The following is a 20,612-nucleotide window of genomic DNA, read 5'->3' on the forward strand; positions in this document are numbered from 1 at the left end:
TCTGCAATGTCTTAACTATGAACAATGTCATATCATTCTACTATTATTTAAACCCTCTCTTTATTTGCCAATCTGAAATGGGATAAATTGACAGCACACTAACCATTGATACTTATGAGTTCCTGATCTGTAATCCAGTGGTGTCGTGAAGCTGCCAACTCCTTCACAATGTCATTTCCTGCCATGTCTTAACCTGGACAGTACCATATTGTGTTAATGCTATTTTAAACCGTGTCACTTTATTCGTCAGTAAGAAATGTGATGAATTGTCAGCACTGATACTTATATGTGCAAAACTTGTCATCTGTCTGCGTATTTATCTTTCAGAGTGAGGAGGATATAAGTGTCAAACAAGCGCAGTTTCATCAGCTTGCTCAGCTGCTTGCGCTGCAGCTCTCGAGCAGGGCTAACCTTTCTTGAACTGTATTAAAGTGCTGTCGGTTTTGTATATTATTTTGTCGGCGTGTTTATTTGCACTAGTGGAGATCTTTGATGCACAGTGTATGTAATCTGTTGTCTGCTTGTGCTTTATTATCATCCATGTTCAAGAATTCATCCAATTAACCAGTTAACTTGCCAATTAATCCCTACTCATAGGGTCCCCGAGTAGCCGATTACCCGATAAATCGTCCGATTAATTGATTAAATGACCGATTAATTTGCCGATTAGCCTATTAATCCCCTACTCACCAGCCGACCGAGCAGCTACCAGTTAACGATTTCCTCAACAATGATTATCATAGTGGCGAACTTTGATGCCTAGTGGATGCAATATGTTGTAATTTCTTTATTGTATAGTCTAGGTTTTTCTTATTCACGATGATGTAGTTATTTTACTGTATATATATCCTGTCTTCGTAGTAAACCGGCCAAACCGTAAAATTATGGTACATAATCGAGTCGTCATGCAAATCACTACATAATCGGTCCGTTAACAGGCCTAAATATAAACTGGCCCACTAGTAGATTTGGGCCTCTAATAGGCTGAGTAAACCACCAGCCCTATTTCCCGCAAGAAAACTCAATGGGCTTTTAGGAGGGTGAAAAGTAGGTGGGCCCTGAAACGTGTCGAACAACTCATGGGTCGGCAGCAGGCCAAAATAGACCCCGGCCCATGATTGTGCCAATCACATCACAGGCCGTTAACAGGCCAAAATTGTCTCGGTCCTTGTTTGGCCCAATCAGATTATCGGCGATGAGCAGGCCGGATGCAAACCGGGCCGTAGTTAGGCCCAACTATATGACGGGCTTTTAACAGGCCAAAATAAATATTGGGCCAAAATGTTAAACAGGCCTTTAACAGGCCGAAACTAATATCAGGCCGAATTACTAAATGGGCCTTTAGCAAGTGGGCCCAAAAGCATAGCGTCCAGTTGACAGGTCGAATCTGATATGGGCCATAATTTAGCCCAAAGCCCCTTAAAGGGCCGAATCTGATCTGGGCCATAATTTGGCCTAGAACTTGGTAGGCTTTTAACGGGCCGGATCTCATATGGGCCTTTATTGGGCCCAGAACGTGGCAGGTTGTTAATGGACCGGATCAATTATGGGCCAGCATTTGGCCCAAAACATGGCAACCTGTTAACTTAGTGTCCTCAAAATCTAGTGGGCCTTTAGCTGGGCCGGCCCATTATGGTCGGCGAAATCTCGTGGGCCTTTAGCTGGGCCGGCCCATTATGGTCGGCGAAATCTCGTGGGCCTTTAGTTGGGCCGGCCCATTATGGTCGGTGAAATCTCATGGGCCTTTAGTTGGGCCGACCATTTAATATGTATGGGCCACTTTTGGGCTGTGCCACGTGTTGACCTATCATAGGCGCCTCCTGTCCAATGAATGGATGACATCTGTTCAACGGTGAGCCAACACGTGTTTCCTCCGGCCAATGACAATTTTACACGTGGAAAATCCTCATTGGTCCGGGCTGTTAATGGGTTATCGGATCCAAAACCGGACCCAATAGCTTAACGGCGACCCGTTACGGTGGATGCCACGTGTTGGTCACCCTTGACGAAAGCACTTCCATGACGCGCGATTTATCGTTATGGAAGTGGACACTTCCGTGATGATAATTTTGGTAATGTCATGGAACACTTCTACGACAGCACAGGTATGACTATCTTGATTCTGTCATAAATTTGCCATGGATGTACATGCATGACAGAAAACGTGACCTACTGTGACAAACCCCTATCATCACGGAAGTGTCTTTTTTTTATAGTGTGGGCATCAAACCTACAATACATTCCCACCTCGCCTTGTGCGCTGGTCATTCGTTTTCCCTTCCTGCTTCTCCCAATTGACGAGCACCACCAGCGGAGCAGTTGGGTGCAGTATCCTGTGCTTCTCCTCCATGGTGCCCTCGAAATAGATCCGCCAGGCCAGATTCAGAAACTCATGATCCTCCTGGTCTTTGCATATCGGGCATATCCTCTCCATTTGGATCTCGAATCCGGATCCTCTTCCATGTCTTGCTCGGCTGAAAGGACATCCGGTGCCCCCATGTGTGGTTTTAGTAATTGATGACAATCTCTATGGACTAATGGTTGCCTTGAGTTATATTTGAAAGATTTGTCCATAGGCTTTTCTTGGAGTCCACTTGTTGGTTTCAAGGAGAGTTTGTGCTGACCAAGGTGATATTCAAGGAATTACCTGAAGATCGGTCATGTGAGAGGTTGATCAAGACTATGTCAAAGAGTGAATCAAGTTGATCAACACACAAAGCGTAGAAGATGTACCGAGAGGGATCAAGTGATCCCATCGTATGGTAAGCATTGTCAACTACGCTTTGTGTACTAACCCATGGTATTCGTGAGAGTTCTTTGTGGGGTTAGGTTGTGGTGTGTAAGTTAAAGTGGAGCATCACGAAGAGATCAAATGCTTTAAGCTTGACGTCCATTGTGGTGACAATGTACTTGTGAAGATGTGAGGAAGAGTGGCTCACCCATAGTGGAGCATGGGGGAGCAATCAACTAGTCTTCATCGAGCCAACGCAATTAAGAAAGGTGGTCCAACTTGAGAGAGTCAAGATCGTCATCATCTAGCTCAAGTGGACCATGTGCAAGGCAAAGGTTTACCCTTGATAGGTTTTCTATTTTACCGGTCTCATGGTGGTAGTTGGGAGACCAGGTTATAGGATCGATAGCCGTACTATCAAGGGGGCCTCTCGATGAGTAGCTTGATCGTATCATTCATAGAGAGCTGAAACCATTGCATCCTTGCATCATCTTTATTGGTTCTTATTTGGTTCTTCTCCTTGTGAGATTTGGAGCTTTTGGTCATCTTGATGACAAGCTCGAGTTCATCAAAAACGGAGTTCACATGCATCTTCTATGATGTTTTCGATGTTGGAGGTTATGTCGGTTCTTCTCTATTGCAGGGTTCACTTCTCTTTTTGTTAGGCATACCTCCCCTACCTCTTCTTACTATAACCATTCCTTGTTTTGATGCTACTTGTCGTCTTGTATCCAACAAGCTTGAGTTTGCTCAATTCGGAGCTCATTTGTAGAAGTTATGGCAGTTCTGGTTTTATTGTATCCTACTGTTGTCTTTAGCTGTGATATGAAGGCAGCCAAGTGCTAAAGCCTCTGTGGTGTGCGGTAGTACTGCTCAAGGGTCCAGCGGTAGTACCGCTCCTGGTGAGCGGTAGTACCGCTACCTCTAGCCCATAGCGTTGTCACACACAGAAGTAGGCGCGGAAGTAATTTTTTACTTCCACCCCTACGAGGTAGTACCGCTCCCTGCGAGCAATAGTACCGTGCCGGCTTTCTTCTCGAAGTTAGCTCCAGCGGATGTAGGCGTGGCAGTAATTTTTTACATCTGTGGACGCGCAGTAGTACCGCTATGCCCAGCAGTAGTACCGCTACCTCACTGTGTATACTGCCGTGTGCTGCACCTGTGTGGCCGTTGAATGCTACCCATGCGGTAGTACTGCAAGGGCGGGCGGTAGTACCGCTCCGGTAGTAGTACCGCACTGTTGCCCCATTGCAGCAGTGTTTCTTTTGGCTACTGCCACCCTAGCGGTAGTATCGCTCCTTGGAGCGGTAATACCGCTCGGTGCGGGCTGTGAGGATAACGGTTGGATTTCCCCCCTCCTATAAAAGGGGGTCTTCTTCCCATTGAACCTTATCCTTTGAGCTCGTGTTCTTCCCCCATTGTTGACCTTCTTCGAGCTTGCTATCTCTCAATCCGTCCATTGATTCTTGCTAGTTTTTGGGGGGGGGGAGAGAGAAGAGATCTAGATCCACATTTCCACCAATCACTTTCTCCTCTATGTGAGGGGAACCCCTTGGATCTAGATCTCGGAGTTCTTGGTGTTCTCCTTCTTATTCTTCCTCCCAATTTTCTCCCTAGCATTAGTTGCTTTGGTGGGATTTGGGAGAGAAGGACTTGGACACTCTGTGTGCCCTTGCCATTGCATTTGATGCATCGGTTTGAGTTCTCCATGGTGATACGTGCAAGTTACAAGTTGAGAAGCTTATTACTCTTGGGTGCTTGGTGCCCTTGAGTTTGTTCCTCTTGGGTGCTTGGGCACCCTAGACGGTTGGTGGTGTTCGGGGCTCAATCATTGTGGTGTAAAGCTCCAGGAAAGCGTCGGGATCTCCAATTAGGTTGTGGAGATCGCCCCGAGCAATTTGACGGGTACCGGTGACCACCCCCCAGGGTTGCCAAAGTGTACGGGTTCAGTGACCACCACCAAGGGTTGCCATTTGTACGGGTTCGGTGACCGCCCTCAAGGGTCCCTTAGTGGAATCATGACATCTTGCGTTGTGCGAGGGCGTGAGGAGATTACGGTGGCCCTAGTGGCTTCTTGGGGAGCATTGTGCCTCCACACCGCTCCAAACGGAGATTAGCATCCGCAAGGGTGTGAACTTCGGGATACATCGCCGTCTCTGCGTGCCTCAGTTATCTCTTACCCGAGCCCTTTACTTATGCACTTTACTTTGTGATAGCCATATCGTTCTTTGTCATATCTCTTGCTATCACATAGTTGATTATCTTTCTTACCATAAGTTGTTGGTGCACATAGGTGAACCTAGTTGTTTTAGGTTTTGTGCTTGTCAAATTAACCCTTAGGTTTATTCCGCTTTTGTTCAAGCCTAAACCGTAATTATGTTAAAGCGCATGTTCACCCCCTCTAGGCGACATCCACGATCTTTCATCGGCTTCCTTCCATTCCCACAAGTACTGCAACCTTGAGAGCGTGTCGTCGCAGATCCTCATCGGTCGCTCCCTCCACCGTTGCGCTCTCGTCTCCTCCAGTATCGTCGGTTGCACAGATCCGATTGGCCGCAGCATCTCCGGAAACGCCTGATAAACGAACAGGAGCAGCATCCGAGGTACCTCCACATCTCGTGGCGGCTGTGGAGGAGGCGGCGAGCACGTGGATTTGCTCTGGCGAGGCATGGGACGACTAGCTGGCGAGGCACTGGGTGGTGCGGTGGCGGTGGGCGGCAGATGGGGTGGGCGAGTCATAGGAGAGGGTGGATGGGGTGGGCGCCTCTTTCAATGCCCTGGATGGAATTTAATTTCTCCTCCTCTTTATTTTTGTGTTATCTGTATTAGCTATTTGTGTAGATGTTTCTACTATATGCCTAGTACGTGATCATGTGGTCAGATATCAGTATGATATATATTTTTTGCGAGAAAATTTCCGATCTATCCATCTTCCATCATGGCAGTACAACGAATATCAGAAATAATAGAAATTACATTCAGATCCGTAGATCACCTAGCGACGACTACAAGCATTGAAGCGAGCCGAAGGCGCGCCGCTGTCATCGTCCCTCCATCGCCGCAGTCGAGCACAACTTGTTGTAGTAGACAGTCGGGAAGTCGTCGTGCTAAGGTCCCGTAGGACTAGCGCACCAGAACAGCAACCGCCGCGGATGAAGAATAACGTAGATCAGAAGGATCCAACCCGAAGACACATGAACGTAGACGAACAACGACGAGATCCGAGCAAATCCACCAAAAATAGATCCGTCGGAGACACACCTCCACACGCCCACCAACGGTGCTAGACGCACCGCCGGAACAGGGGCTAAGCGGGGAGACCTTTATTCCATCTTCAGGGAGCCGCCGCCGCCTCGTCTTCTTGAGCAGGACACAAACCCTAGCAAAACTATAAGAAACGACTAAAAACGAAGCCCTCCCGCCGGCCCTTGCCGAGATCCACCGCGCCCTCATGGCCCTAGGGCCACCGTAGAGGATGCAGACATGCGGCGGCGCCAGCGGGAGGCAGAAACACTAGTTTTTTTGTGGAGGAGGAGGCGGCGGCGGTAAAAAGAAAGTTTATTTCATCAGTCGTTATATATCAATACGATATTAACACTGTCAATGGTATGATCATAATTTATCTCTGAAGTAATATTTTTTCTGCTAATATACTCAACAATAACTACCCAGTTATTTTTATACAACATTAGTACTACTGGTACCCATTGAGAATAAAGTCAACCCAATATTTTTCTCGGAAAGCCATTTTGGTTCCGGTGCATTTCAGTTCAAACGCGAAGATGGAGTAATAAACCTCGGCAGCGATGGTTGGGATTGCGCGAGTGCGTATCACAACGCGACGTGTGAGCTGGTGCAATTTATGTTTCAGGCGTATCCCGCCGGCCCGTATCCCCTCCTTCAATGATGCGTACGTGCAGACGTTCATACCACGGGCAAGCTGGTAATGCGACGCAACGTCTGGATATGGCATGAATGAACCTGGCCTGCGCGGGGTGGAGCGATAATTCAAAATCCGCCGTACCCCAGCCCCGGTACGAGCGGGTCGGTTGGTTCGGCTTCGGCTGGCCAGTAGTAGTACCCGAGTACCGCTCCGAAATCTAATTCCACCCATAACACTCGGCAATCCGCATTAACTGCATGCGCCTCTGCTGCCCCGGATCAGATGGACACGCGCGTTCCTCCCCTCCCTGCGTTAATCCCGTGCCGCCCCCCTCCTGCTCTGCGCAGTGCGCACGCCCATTTCAAATCCCCACCAACACCTCCTTCCTTCCGCCAGAGTTTTCGGAGCAGGGCAGCGCAGAGCGGGGCAGGGTTTTCGCGGCGCACCCCACCGTCCAGGTGTCCTCGTCTAGGAGGAGGTCTGGATCGACGAGATGCACGCGTGCTTCCATGGCGGCGGCGGCAGCGGCAGGACCAGGACCATCAGCATCATCCGGGACCTCACCAAGAACGTACGCCGGCAGCCCAGCGCCATCCGTCAGATTCCGGTCCATCCTTCCCGTGTACGGTATGTACGCGCGCGCGCGCGGATGCATCTAACGTGCCTGTGTGCGTGTGTGCAGATGAAGTCCATGTCGCTCAAGATGAAGGCGGGCGGCGGCGGGGGCAACGCGCGGGCGAGGCGACGGCGGCGGAAAGGGGCGGAAGGGGAGGAGGACCTGGAGCCGCAGGACAAGGACGTGGCCGCGGCGTCGGCGTCCGCCAAGATCGCGCCGGAGGAGCGAGAGGGGAAGACGCGTGCGCCATGCGACCGGTGCCGCTCCGGCCTGGAAGACGTCCCCGAGGAGGGGGAAGAGGAGGAGGCGGCGGCGGCGGCGGACCATACGACCGGGGAGGAGCAGAGCGATGGCGAGTGGGTGGCGGAGCCGGAGCCCGGGGTGCTGATGACGCTGGTGTCGCGCCCCGACGGCACCAACCACCTCCGCAAGCTGAGGTTCCGGGAGGAGCTGTTCGACGGGCCCCGGGCGGCGCAGCGCTGGTGGGCGGACAACTACGACAGCATCGTCGAGCTCTACAGCATCGTGCAGTCCACCGGAGCGTCGCACGAGGAGGAGGACGCCGAGGACGGCATCGACGACGACGAGCCCGCGACGCCGTGCCAGTCGGAGGACGACCACCACCAACCGCGGCGGTGGCCGCGGCTGGGGTGCGACTCGGCCTCCACCTCGGCCGGCCCGTCCAGCGGAAGCGGAAGCGGCAGCGGCAGCGGCGGTGGGTCGGCCAGCACCGTGGGCTCGCCAATACTGGGCCTCGTCGTCGCCACGCCTCCTAACAAGGGCGAGAGAAGCCCGGGCCAAGCACAATCACACAAACACAAGTGTCGTTCCTTGCACATAAATTAGACAGAAATGGTTATTATTTTTAGGGTTTTCTCCAGTCTTTCGTGCCCATCATCTTACAGAAGCAGGCCTGGGCACGGGTTTTACAGCTTTTGTTTATACTGATTCACTGGTTCTCATTTGTATTCGATACTTCCTGCAAGGCTGTAAACAACGGCCAGCCATTTTCCTGCAAGGGGTGGCTTGGGCAGTTGGAGCAGTAAAAATCGGCTATGGCCTATGGATGGAACATTGGTATGATGACAAATGTTTAATTCTGGGAGGATGTCTTATTTGGGCACTGCTGCCTGGCTACAAAGTTCTGTTGTTAATGAACAGAATTGCTCCATTGCCCAGGCCTGAGATGCTGTGCATTCAAAGCTTCAGTTTCCTTGAACTGTTGATGATCGCCCCATGGATCAATGCTTTCACCTTTGTGAGATTGCTCGTAGTGTCTCTCTGTCTGACGAGAGAGTATGTTATGCATGGATATATGATCCATCTAGTATTCTAGTTTGTAATCGGTGAAATCCTTTTATGTCATTGTGAGTAATCGAGGATTATTCCTGCTTATACCCATTCTGCTTGGAATATTACTATTCCTAAAGTGTACATGTGTTTTCTACTCCCTCCGTTCCAAATTACTCGTCGTGGTTTTAGTTCAAATTTGAACTAAAACCATGACGAGTAATTCGGAATGGAGGAAGTAGGTTTTTAGTAACAACAAAATACTGACTAGAGATAACACCTTGCTAAACGCCGAACTGTGGATGGCTCATCAAGTCATCATGTGTGTATTTTGTGCTGAAAATGAAAGTGTCATCACTTATTCTTTGCTTGGACGTTTGCTAAAAGAACATTTTGAAGCTCGTCTCTGACGTACTTTTGCTTGACATGGGTAATTTACTTTGACCCTGTTGCTCGCTGGAAAACAAAATGCCTGTGTCAGCGTCCCTAACGAGGCCGGCCCGCAAGGCAGCTCCAAGGATCCTGTCTCCACGACCCCGCGTGCGGCCCGGCCCAGGAAGCCCAACCCACGCATCGTCGGCCCAGCGTGGGTTAACTGAAGCCCGTGCGACAGCTACTTAAGTAGAGAGGCGACAGCGAGCTAGGGTTATCCAGTGGATCACGGCTTCGGCGGCTCGGCTCTATTCCCCTTCCTCCTTCTCGCTGGCTATGAACCCTAGTTCCCCATTCGTGTAATCCTTCCTGTAATCGTTACCATATCGAATCCTGAGAGTGGAATTGCTAGTAATCGAGAGGATCCACTTCCACCCTCACATCTGGTATCAGAGACCAGCAATCCACCACCACCGCGCCATCCTGGCGCAGATCATCGAAACCAGAGGCATCCATCAAGCCCGTACGCATCTCGTCGCCATGGATCCGGCCATCAAAGCCTTTCTCGACAGGCTCGACAACACCCTCAAGGCCCAGAACAAGGCCATCGCGGAGATCCAGACCTCCACGGCCGAAATCGACGACCTCGTCAACTGGCGACCGGATATGGAGAAGCGGGTGGCAGATCTGGGCGACGCGGTGGCGGCGCTCCAACTGGCGCAGCCACCTCCGTCCAAGCCGAGCGAGGAGCCGATTGGCGTGAGTTCGAAGCAAGGCCCTTCTGCGACGACCGGCATCCTCCACGGGGCCGGTGGCGGCGCGGGCAACGATTCCCATGGGCCCGATGGCCACGGCATCTTCAACTTACCACGGGGGAATGTGACGGCGTCCTTCCAGACGCCGCCACCCCCGGCAACAGGTCCGTCCTCCTCCCTTGCAACAATTTCCACACCACCATCATCGTTCGCGCACGCAAGTCAGATGTTGTCTGGTCTAGGCCAAACTCACCGATCTATCACATTTCCACAATTCACGGGTGATAACCCGAATTTGTGGAAAACTATGTGCGAACAGTACTTCCAAATGTTCGGCATCTTGCCTTCGTTCTGGGTACCCATGGCGGCCCTGAATTTCTCCGGGTCAGCTGCTGTGTGGCTGCAATCCATACAGAAACGTATCGCTGAGTTTGATTGGGATACTTTCACCTCATTACTTTGCACTCATTTTGGACGCGATCGGCACCAGACGCTGATCAGGCTGTTTTACACTGTCCGACAAACGTCCTCTGTAGCACACTACATAGAGCAATTTGAGTTAATTATCAATCATTTATCATCTTATTCTGACTCGATCCATCCCTTTTACTTCTTAACTCGTTTCGTCGAGGGTCTGCGGAGGGACATTCGAGCGGTGGTCCTTGTGCAACGACCACCGGACTTGGATACTGCGTGCGTGCTGGCATTACTCCAGGAAGAGGTGGCCGATGGCGCTTTCGGTAGCCCAGCTCGCCCACCAGAGCCATCCCCGCGAGGAGGCACTCCCATGCCGCTTCCTCCCCCTCTGGTGCGCTCGGTGCCAGCGGCGCCGGCGGCAGATCGCCGCGGCACGGACGCGGCCCGCGTAGACACAGCCAAGCTGAAGTCACTCCGGGACTATCGACGAGCTCGTGGCCTGTGTTTCAAATGCGGCGAGAGGTGGGGGCACGACCATGTGTGCCCCACCACCGTCCAGCTACATGTGGTGGAGGAGCTGCTGGACGTCTTCGGCCTCGACAGCTTCGTCGACACACAGCTGGGTCAAGACGAGCCACCACAAGAAACAGCCATGGCCATTTCACTGTCTGCAGTTACAGGGGGAGTGTCAGCCAAAGCTTTCCAACTCAGGTCGTGGCTGCAAGGCCGTGAAGTTCTCATGTTAGTGGATTCGGGCAGCTCCAATTCGTTCATCAACCAACAGCTCGCCCAACATCTTTCAGGAGTCCAACCCCTCGCCAAGCCCAGCCGTGTGCGGGTGGCAGACGGAAGTGAACTGCTCTGTTCAGAAGTGGCCACTCGATGCGCCTGGTATGCGCAAGGGCATGAGTTCTATACGAACTTGAAGGTACTGGCTCTGGGCACGTACGATGTCATCTTGGGCATGGATTGACTGGAGGAACACAGTCCGATGCGGGTTGACTGGCGCGCGCGCTTCCTGGAGATCCCTACCCCAGCAGGACCGCTTCGCCTGCGAGGACATGACGCAGCGTCGACAACTTGCCAATCCATCAACAGTCTGCAGCTGCAAAACTTGTGCAGCAAAGGCTCTGTCACACATGTCATACATCTTTGCGTGGTAGCACCGTTGCTTGAGGACTTGGAGCAAACTCCAGAATGCATTCAGGAAGTGTTGAACCAGTTCCCTGACGTGTTCGAAGAGCCAACCGGACTCCCACCTAGGAGGGCGTGCGATCATCGCATCCCTCTGATTCTAGGAGCGCGACCAGTCAACGTCCGGCAGTATAGATACAAACCAGAGCAGAAAACTGAGATAGAAGCTCAAGTGGAGGCACTGTTGAAATCAGGGGTGATTCAGCGTAGTAACAGCCCATTCTCCTCACCAGTCATTCTCGTGAAGAAAAAGGACGGCACCTGGCATCTATGCATCGATTACAGGCAGTTAAATGCAATCACGGTGGTCGGCAAGTTTCCGGTGCCAGTAATTGAAGAACTTCTCGATGAGTTACATGGAGCAGCATGGTTCTCTAAGTTAGATTTGCGAGCAGGCTACCATCAAATCAGGTTAGCGCCCGGGGAAGAACACAAGACAGCATTTTCAACTCATCAGGGGCACTTTGAGTTCAAGGTTTTATCCTTTGGGCTAGCTGGAGCACCCCCCCCCCCCACACACACACTTTCATTGAAGGGCTGACAACTATTCTCAAAACAATGATTCGCGCCTGTGTTCTCTGTTTCTTCGACGACATCTTGATTTTCAGTGCCACGTTGGAGGATCACATATGCCATGTCAAGCAAGTGCTGGAGCTTCTCCGTAGGGACAACTGGAAAGTGAAACACAACAAGTGTGCTTTCGGGCAAAGCAAGATCCCGTACTTGGGCCACGTTATCAGCGCGCAAGGGGTTGCAACAGATCCAACAAAGGTGGCTGCGGTGGCAAATTGGTCTTCACCCCAAAATATCAAGGAAGTTCGGAGTTTCTTGGGACTCGCAGGCTACTATCGTCGTTTTGTGCGCAACTTTGGAGTGATCGCCCGACCCCTCTTTAACTTGCTGAAGAAAGGCGTTCCATTCCTCTGGACGTCCATCGCAGAAACTGCCTTTCAAGTTTTGAAGCAGCAGCTCATCTCAGCACCAGTGCTGGCTTTACCCAATTTTGCTCAGCCATTCACAGTGGAGACAGACGCGTGCGGCCATGGCACCGGGGCAATTCTGCAACAACAGGGGCACCCAATCGCATTCATGAGCAAAGCACTCAGCCCGAGGTATCAAGGGCTGTCAACCTACGAGAAGGAATACCTGGCAATCATAGTAGCAATGGACCAGTGGCGCCCGTATTTGCAACACGCGGAATTTGTTATTTACACTGACCAGAAGAGCCTCACACATCTAGAAGAGCAACGCCTGAACACCCCGTGGCAACACAAGGCTTTCACCAAGTTGTTAGGGCTCAGGTACCAGATCAAGTACAAGGAGCTGATAATCACGGCGCGGATGCTCTTTCATGAGCGAACCAAGCAGATACACTGCTCGTGGTCACATCATGCCAACCAAGCTGGCTGGAAGACGTCATCAACAGCTACAACGGCAATCTGCACACGCAGAAACTTCTGGAGCAACTGGCAGTGCGTGACGACCCAAAAGGACGGTTCACGTTTCAGCAAGGCATCATCAGGTTCAGAGGCAGGATTTGGCTAGGGGGGAACACAGATCCAACAACATATCATACAAGCTTTTCATGACAACCCGATAGGAGGACATTCAGGATTTCCTGTCACGTACAACAGACGCATACGACGTCTGTTCGCGTGGCCCAAGATGAAGGTGCAAATCAAGCAGTCTGTGCAGTGTTGTTCGGTGTGCCAACAGGCTAAGCCAGACAGAGCGGCCTCTCCAGGTCTGTTATCTCCGTTGCCAATTCCCAACAAGCCATGGGACATGATTACTATGGATTTCGTGGATGGCTTGCCACAATCGAGCAGATTCAACTGTCTGCTGGTGATCGTGGATAAGAGAACCAAGTACAATCATTTCTTGCCTCTGGCACACCCATACACGGCAGCTTATGTGGCTCAACTGTTCATTCAGTAGGTCTACAAGGTACAAGGACTGCCCGGGGCGATCGTATCAGATCGTGATCCTGTGTTCACTAGCCATTTCTGGCAGGAGCTTTTCAAGGCCACGGGCACTCAGCTCAGACTCAGCACAGCCAACCATCCTCAAACGGACGGGCAGACTGAGCGAGTTAACCAATGCGTGGAAACCTTCCTGAGATGTTTCACACAATCATGCCCCCGGCGGTGGAGTTTCTGGATACCTTTGGCTCAGTTTTGGTATAACACCTCTCACCATTCGGCCATTGGCATGACACCTTTCAAAGCTATGTTCGGGTACGAGCCACGGCACTGGGGCATAACAGCAGAAAACACCTGTTCTGTCCCAGCCCTCAACTCGTGGCTCGAGGAAAGGGATACGGTGCAGGAACTGTTACAACAACACTTGAACAGAGCAAAGCAACTGATGAAAAGCCAGGCGAACAAGAAACGATCATTCCGTCAGTTTGAAGTGGGCGATCAAGTCTACCTGAAGCTACAACCTTATATCCAAACTTCCGTCGCTCCACGGGCAAATCACAAGCTGGCGTTCAAGTACTACGGGCCTTTTCCTATCATCAGCAAGATCAACGAGGTAGCCTACAAGCTACAGCTCCCGTCGCAAGCAACAATCCATCCAGTCTTCCACGTCTCGCTCCTTCGACGCGTCCTGAGCACGGGTACGGCTGTTGAACCTCAGTTACCTCATTGTTCTGATGAGCTCGCAGTCCCTGTGGCAGTTCTGCAATCAAGATGGCGCCAGGAGAAGGGCAAGATGAGGGAGCAGGTGCTCGTCCGTTGGTCCAATTCAGAGGCGCTTGGCGAAATCTGGGAAGACAAGGCACGACTCAAGGAGCGCTTCCCGCTTGCGGAGGCTTGGGGACAAGCCTCTGCTCAAGGAGAGGGGGATGTCAGCGTCCCTAACGAGGCCGGCCCGCAAGGCAGCTCCAAGGATCCTGTCTCCACGACCCCTCGTGCGGCCCGGCCCAGGAAGCCCAACCCACGCATCGTCGCCCCAGCGTGGGTTAACTGAAGCCCGTCCGGCAGCTACTTAAGTAGAAAGGCGACAGCGAGCTAGGGTTATCCAGTGGATCACGGCTTCGGCGGCTCGGCTCTATTCCCCTTCCTCCTTCTCGCTGGCTATGAACCCTAGTTCCCCATTCGTGTAATCCTCCCTGTAATCGTTACCATATCGAATCCTGAGAGTGGAATTGCTAGTAATCGAGAGGATCCACTTCCACCCTCACAGCCTGCAATGTTGATTTCTGCTGCTTTATCATGTACTCTTTCGAACTATCGCAATGCTATCTGTTTCCAGGGCAATAGATGAAAAGGCTCGTTGGATGTATGGGACAGATTACTCTCAACCATGCATTGCCAGAAAAGATTGTGCAAACCTACTCAGCTGGAGAAATCGGAGGATCACACGCACCAGGAGTATGGAACACATACGCGAACAACTGCTGCGTCTTGCCTGCAGCGGAAACCCTTGGCGGGAGCCTTGATTGTACTTGAGGTCTTGAGCTGCACCAAAGTCTGACGCTTACCAATTCGTTCAGGCAGGATGAAGCCCTCGTCAAGCGATTGCCCTGCATTGGATGGAAGGCAAGACTCCAGATTCGTGATTACTATCCTGTGTGTGGGCCAGCTTTGCAAAAATGCTGGCAGCTCCTCGGCTTGTAATAGGATAGGTCTTTGTTACCTGGAATTTTACCTGTACTTGTGGCTGTGTGTGACAGCACACTGAACATGATTTCTGTTTTCTGCTGGCCTCGTTTCAATAAAATGTGCCCGGGGAAACCCCTATCCTTCTAACCAAAAAAAAAAACATACTACAGTAGCTCAGCCTTCGGGCAATCAACCATTGTTTGGAGAGGAAAAAGCTTCAAACGATTAAGCCAGTGAAGGATTTGTTCTTGTCGCGTTTCCAGAAAGTATATTAGGCAATAGATTAACTTGATGGTCTAAATCAACCATGCTCCTGATAATGTGGAAGGTTTACAGCCTCAAGCAAGAGCTGCTGCAACTAGCAAAGAGAAATGGTGGCTCCCGAATTCTCCATCCTCCTTGTAAGATGCTCATCCTCAAGTGCTCCATCAGCGCAACACAACCTTTGGCTCGCTTGTCACCCTCTGGTTTGGCAAGGCCATCGTTTGATACACCACCTACAGCATGCGAATGCCAGTTGAAGCACAGTTTGGGTGGCTCCTTCAGCACACTCAGAGCTTTGGAATCCCAGATTCATCTGTGCATCCTACGACAGACACCAGAGACTGTGCTTACCAGGGCAGTTGGTTTGGACACCTTCACCAACCCGGCCAATACCGACCTGCCCAATCTAGTGCTTAACAATGCTCCATGGGATAAAACTCTGCAGCCGGCCCATGGCGACAGACAACACCGGTGGCAGGCTTCTCCTCAATGTGCAAGATTATGAGAGAGACCCCGTGTTTTACGCTGTGGCTGCACTCTGTGGAAACCAATACAGCTCGTCTTGGTCCAGTGACATCGTCAGGAGCGGCTCACAGCTGGTAGTACTTCACCGTGCCAGCATCACATATGTGGAGATGACCTGCATGGCAGACCACCACCACCGTCCCAGCTTGAAACAGATGGCGAATTCCGGCGATGCATCTACCAAAGATGGCAGCAGCGAGCATCCAGTGGAACGTTCCTGCAACTTCATCTCAAGGGGCATCTGCAACATCGTTGTAACAGGAGATGCAAGCAGAGTATGCACGCTGAACATGTACCACAGCAGTTCAACACAAAATTAAAGCACAGGTACTGCAGATTTGACTGGACCAGGAACCAGAGGTGGGTTGCCATTTGCCAGTTCCCAACATGTTATGCATTCATTGATCAGCAGAAGTACAGAGGGTGCCAAGCAGACGTCCAAGCCCAGAGTCGTGACTTTGATGAACATCATTCAACATCCAACCAGTTTGATCTACTTTCAGTGATAGCTGTGGACTGGGCTCTTGCTGCCATGAGCACAAGTACACTATCAATCAGGATAATTGCATGAGATGTGCATGTTGAACTGTTTCTGCACTTTTTTTCACCAAGTTTTGTTTTTTGGCAGTCTGGTATTTCACCAAGTTCATTGCTGGAAGGAGCTGCTGCTGTCTAACAGAAAGGCGAAAAGCACCATGAGCAGAACACTGTATCTAAACGTGCCAAAGAACAGCAGCTCCTGATCTGAGATTAGCAATGACACGACAAGCGGAAGAAAGACAAGACATATTATTGGGTCCTTGGGACCTCTTTTGCTCCATGGACGCTCTATCCTTGTAAACCTTCCCCTCATCTACCCTTTTTGGAGCTCATATCTTGCAGGTAAAATGTTGAACAAGAAATATCTCATGAGGATAGAGCAATTCTAACGGACTGGGCTGGATATATCAATCTTCTGGTGCTGGAAGACAAGGCAGCTTCCCTTGACATGAAGAGGGTCCAGCTGTTTGTGGCAGTGGCACTGCGGTGTGTGGAGTCAACCTGTAAATAGGTTGAGTATGGCAAGTGATCGAACCAGGGAACTCCAACTACTGCAATGACAGGAGCAAGCGACACGCCCTAAAATGCATAAGATGACCCAGGTGCTTGATGGAGCAGTTGAGATCCATGTGCCTCCTGATCCTGCACCAAACATCAGTCCTATTCAGTAATACAGAAAATCACTGTAACTAACTTGCAGACTCGAAAAAGATGGCTAATAAAGCTAATATGCATCTACAACATGCACTTCAATAAGAATTATCAGTTCTCGCTGCTCCCATAGGTGGCATACTGTGGTGCCACATTACCCCTATCTGATATCTCTACAACAACAATAACAACAAAGCCTTTAGTCCCAAACAAGTTCTGGTAGGCTAGAGGTGAAACCCATAAGATCTCGCGACCAACTCATGGCTCTGGCACATGGATAGCAAGATTCCATGCACCCCTGTCCATAGCTAGTTCTTTGGTGATACTCCAATCCTTCAGGTCTCTCTTAACGGACTCCTCCCATGTCAAATTCGGTCAACCCCGACCTCTCTTGACAATCTCCACACGCTTTAGCCGTCCGCTATGCACTGGAGCTTCTAGAGGCCTGCGCTGAATATGCCCAAACCATCTCAGACGATGTAGGACAAGCTTCTCTTCAATTGGTGCTACCCCAACTCTATCTCGTATATCATCATTCCGGATCTTTTGGGTTTCATCTCCATAAGAGTGGCTGAGTTTTTACGTTGGCTCGCCAAGCCTATCACAACCCTCCTCCTTTACCCGGGCTTGGGACCGGCTATGTTGAGACAACATAGGCAGAGTTCCCTATCTGATATCACTAGTTTTTACTTTTCAGACATTCTTCCCTCGATTTTTTATTTTTTTTACTTTTCAGACACTCTCATTTCAGCCCTCACAAAGGGCCATGTAAAATTTATGAACATAGCAGCAAGCAACACTCTCCCATCACCTCCTAGCTCCTGCTGTCTCCCGTCGCCTGATCCCCTCCGCCAATCTCCAATCTTCACCACCTAGGTCAAAATCCAAATCCACAAAACAATGGCTACCTATTTACGCCAAACGGCCAAAGCTCATCGAATCTTGTGAGCGGACCTCGATATCATAACCTTCATATTGGCTGGCCTATGACTCCCAATATGTCTTGCATATAATAAGTAACTACATCCTTTGTCCATAGTCCATACTTGATAAACATAAAAAGTTATAGCTTACTACTACACTATGTTTAACTTCTGTTTTATTAGCATTGCACAAGGGTCTTACTAGCATGACAGACAAAATGTATTAGAATTGCACTAGCATACATCGATTTGTTGTTTCTCGCTGAACAGTTGAACAGGTTAGCGCGGCATCTGTCCCAGACTTGTGCTTTGGAGAAGGCTAGTTCAGCAACATCTGCAGCTAAAACAGGTGATCGCAGCATCTATCTCAGACTTGGATGCTTTCTCTTTGGAGAAGCCTAGTTGAGCAACATCTGCAGCTAAAAGTTGTACGAGTAACAAATAACACTGCATTAACAAGTTCTACCCAAACTGGAAGACGCTGGAAATAGTGTCACAATTTCGCAAGCTGCAGTCGACGATTTGTTTTGTATAACAAATATGCTACTATCACACAATGTCAGTGCACCGCAGTCCACAGTTGAAGAACTCGCACGGCTGCGTGAGCATCCGCTTACCTGAATGGCTCAGAAGCGGCCAGGCCGGACCCAGAAGAGCTCGCGCATGATGACCACGATGATCACGATGTTGGGCACGGTCGTCAGCACCACCCCCGCCATGGACACCGGCGGCCGCGTCCTCATGGGCCCCCTCCGAGCCCGCCGCCGCTGCGCGTACCCCCGGAGCTCGGCCTCGGTCCACCGCTCCGGTGCCGGCTCGATGCCGGCGGAGGGCACGAGCGGCGGCGGGAGCTGGAAGGGGCACCGGGAGCGCCAGGACGAAGGCGGCAGGCCAAGGCGCGCGGCGCGGGGCAGGAAGACGGAGGTGAGGGCCCACCGGAGGAGCGACGCGCCGGGGCAGAGGAAAGGCGGGTAGGAGGAGCCCCGAGGTGGGCACGGGACGCGGGACGCGAGGAAGAGCTGCGAGTGGAGCGACGGCGAGTGGGACGGGTGGGTCAGGATGTGTGTCAGGGCCTCGGTCCGTTGCGCCCATGTGGGAGCGGGAGCGGGAGCGGGAGCGGTAGTCGGTGCTCGGCCTTGGGATTTAGCGTCGGCCATGGCGACGGCGAAGGAGGCGAACTGGCGAAGCCGGAGTGGACGGCGTCGGTTGCTCGGCGAGAGGATAAAGAAGAGCCGTTCCGGCGAACACGTAAACGCGGAATACGCCTTCTTGTCTTGTTTTCCCCGGTGTTCGGCGCAGCCAGAGTATCCACGTAGATATGGCTGAATTCATAGTTAGTTTTGTCTTTGTTTCGGAGATAGATTCGAATTTCTGTTTGAGATTTTGTGACGTGATTTGTATATGTTGAATCCATGCCATTGTTTTTCCCAAATGAAAGTGCCACAGCCAGGTGCGTGACACTCCGGCTCTGACGTTTTTCAATGACAATTTCAGTCATGCATGGATGACAAATTTCAACGACACACTGCAAGTTTCTATCAAAAATAAATTGAAGCAGGAAGTTGTCATGTTTACAACCTAAAGTTATCATCCTTGCTTAACTAAGCTTGCTAAAAAACGTTTGATTTGCCATGTGCTAGTACCTGATGTGTGACAATTATCAGAGTCCTTGTCTACAGTAACCTCCGCTAATGATGTCATGTCACCTCGATTATTGTTGCTAATCTCGCGTCAGTTCGAAACCCAGTTCAAATTTTAAAAATAAAGTCAAACAATAAAAGTTTCCAAACATTAAAACTAAAATGCTCTAAACGTGCCAAATAATGCATAGGTAATTATGGTTAAGAAACCACATTTTTATAAAAAAAATTAAATACCCTTAGGTGAATAAAACAGTAGCAAAAACCAATATTTAAATGCTTTTATAATTAACAAAATACTAAACTAAACTGCTTTGGGGTAAAACCTATTGTTGTAGTGGGTTTTAATGTATTACTAAATTAGGGATCATTTTAATATTAGATAAAAACTAAATGAAAAAGAAACTAGAAATAAAACAGAAAATAAATAAAAAGAAAAGAAATTACAAAATAGAAAGAAACAAACAAACAAAAAATAAAAAGAAAGCCCTCACTGGGCCTCGACCCAGCCGGCCCCGTCGGCCACCCCACTAGGCCGGCCCAAACCGGCCCAGGCCGCCCTCCCTCACTCCTTTATCCCCTGTCCCCGAACCCTAGCGGACACTACCCCCCCACTTCTCCCCGATCCCCTTCTCCTCCCCATCTGGATCGGGCAACTGCCCCGAGCCATCGCCCCACATCGCCAGCGCCCCTATCCCGTCGCCCCACTCCCCTCCCCCCCCCCCACGTTCGCCTCCTCTTCCCCCCGATCTGGATCGGGGGGCAACTTCTCCCTCACCCAACGTGCTCGCTGCCGTCGTCGCACCACCACCGCGACCAGTCGCCTAGGACAGCGCCAGAAGGACCGCCGACGACTTCTACTTCCTCCCCGACCACGCGTTCGAGCTGGAGATCCCCAAGTCAGCTGGATCGAGCCGTCATCCACCTCGCGTCACCTCTGCTCGCCGGCGCTGATGAAGCTATGTACCTAGGGTAGGGGCATGGACCTGTCCAAACTGACCTACCCAAGGACATCTCCAGAAGAAATCATCTTTCAATCGACTTGGAGGTGTTCCACTCGACAGACTCGAAGATACTTGACCAAGAAGCAACCACTCGACCAAGACCAAGCCACTCGACAGTCAGGAGACCTAAAGGCACTCCGCATGCTAACGGTCGGTTATTAAGTAGCTTTTATGGTCATCATAGCACTTTATTACTAGC

General features: G+C 50.8%; 3 protein-coding genes across 5 annotated transcripts; 2 read left to right on the forward strand and 1 right to left on the reverse strand.

Annotated features, from left to right (window-relative positions):
• The first annotated feature begins 5,651 nt into the window (after positions 1–5,651).
• LOC125538706 (uncharacterized) lies at positions 5,652–8,432 on the forward strand. The gene is made up of 2 exons (XM_048701980.2): positions 5,652–7,185; positions 7,297–8,432. The coding sequence occupies exons 1-2, from the start codon at positions 7,108–7,110 to the stop codon at positions 8,074–8,076; spliced, it is 858 nt and encodes a 285-aa protein (XP_048557937.1). The 5' UTR covers positions 5,652–7,107; the 3' UTR covers positions 8,077–8,432.
• Positions 8,433–8,621: 189 nt separating this feature from the next.
• On the forward strand, positions 8,622–11,589 carry LOC147985864 (uncharacterized). Its single transcript, XM_087544352.1, has one exon. It carries the CDS (start codon positions 9,433–9,435, stop codon positions 11,035–11,037), a length of 1,605 nt encoding a protein of 534 aa, XP_087400478.1. The 5' UTR covers positions 8,622–9,432; the 3' UTR covers positions 11,038–11,589.
• Positions 11,590–15,135: 3,546 nt separating this feature from the next.
• On the reverse strand, positions 15,136–19,048 carry LOC125538707 (uncharacterized). Of its 3 annotated transcripts, XR_015616935.1 has the most exons (3): positions 18,387–19,048; positions 18,013–18,188; positions 15,136–16,837 (listed from the first exon to the last, which is right to left on the reverse strand). XR_015616935.1 is itself a non-coding variant. In XM_048701981.2 (2 exons), the coding sequence occupies exon 1, from the start codon at positions 18,924–18,926 to the stop codon at positions 18,396–18,398; it is 531 nt and encodes a 176-aa protein (XP_048557938.2). In that variant the 5' UTR covers positions 18,927–19,048; the 3' UTR covers positions 15,136–16,837; positions 18,387–18,395. The 3 variants fall into 3 exon arrangements, 1 of the variants encoding a protein (XP_048557938.2); XR_015616934.1 differs by having other exon boundaries at positions 18,013–19,048; XM_048701981.2 differs by lacking the exon at positions 18,013–18,188.
• Between the last annotated feature and the right edge of the window lie 1,564 nt (positions 19,049–20,612).

The sequence above is a fragment of the Triticum urartu genome, chromosome 2A (genome assembly GCF_056163025.1).
Source record: "Triticum urartu cultivar PI428250 chromosome 2A, HENAU_Tu73, whole genome shotgun sequence".
Classification (NCBI taxonomy): Eukaryota; Viridiplantae; Streptophyta; class Magnoliopsida; order Poales; family Poaceae; genus Triticum; species Triticum urartu.

Excerpts from the sequence above, each read along its gene's own strand:
- LOC125538706 (XM_048701980.2), top strand. The coding sequence starts at position 7,108 with ATGCACGCGTGCTTCCATGGCGGCGGCGGCAGCGGCAGGACCAGGACC. Across the intron at positions 7,186-7,296 it reads TCCGGGACCTCACCAAGAAC|ATGAAGTCCATGTCGCTCAA; the intron begins GTACGCCGGCAG and ends GCGTGTGTGCAG.
- LOC147985864 (XM_087544352.1), top strand. The coding sequence starts at position 9,433 with ATGGATCCGGCCATCAAAGCCTTTCTCGACAGGCTCGACAACACCCTC.
- LOC125538707 (XM_048701981.2), bottom strand. The coding sequence starts at position 18,926 with ATGGCCGACGCTAAATCCCAAGGCCGAGCACCGACTACCGCTCCCGCT.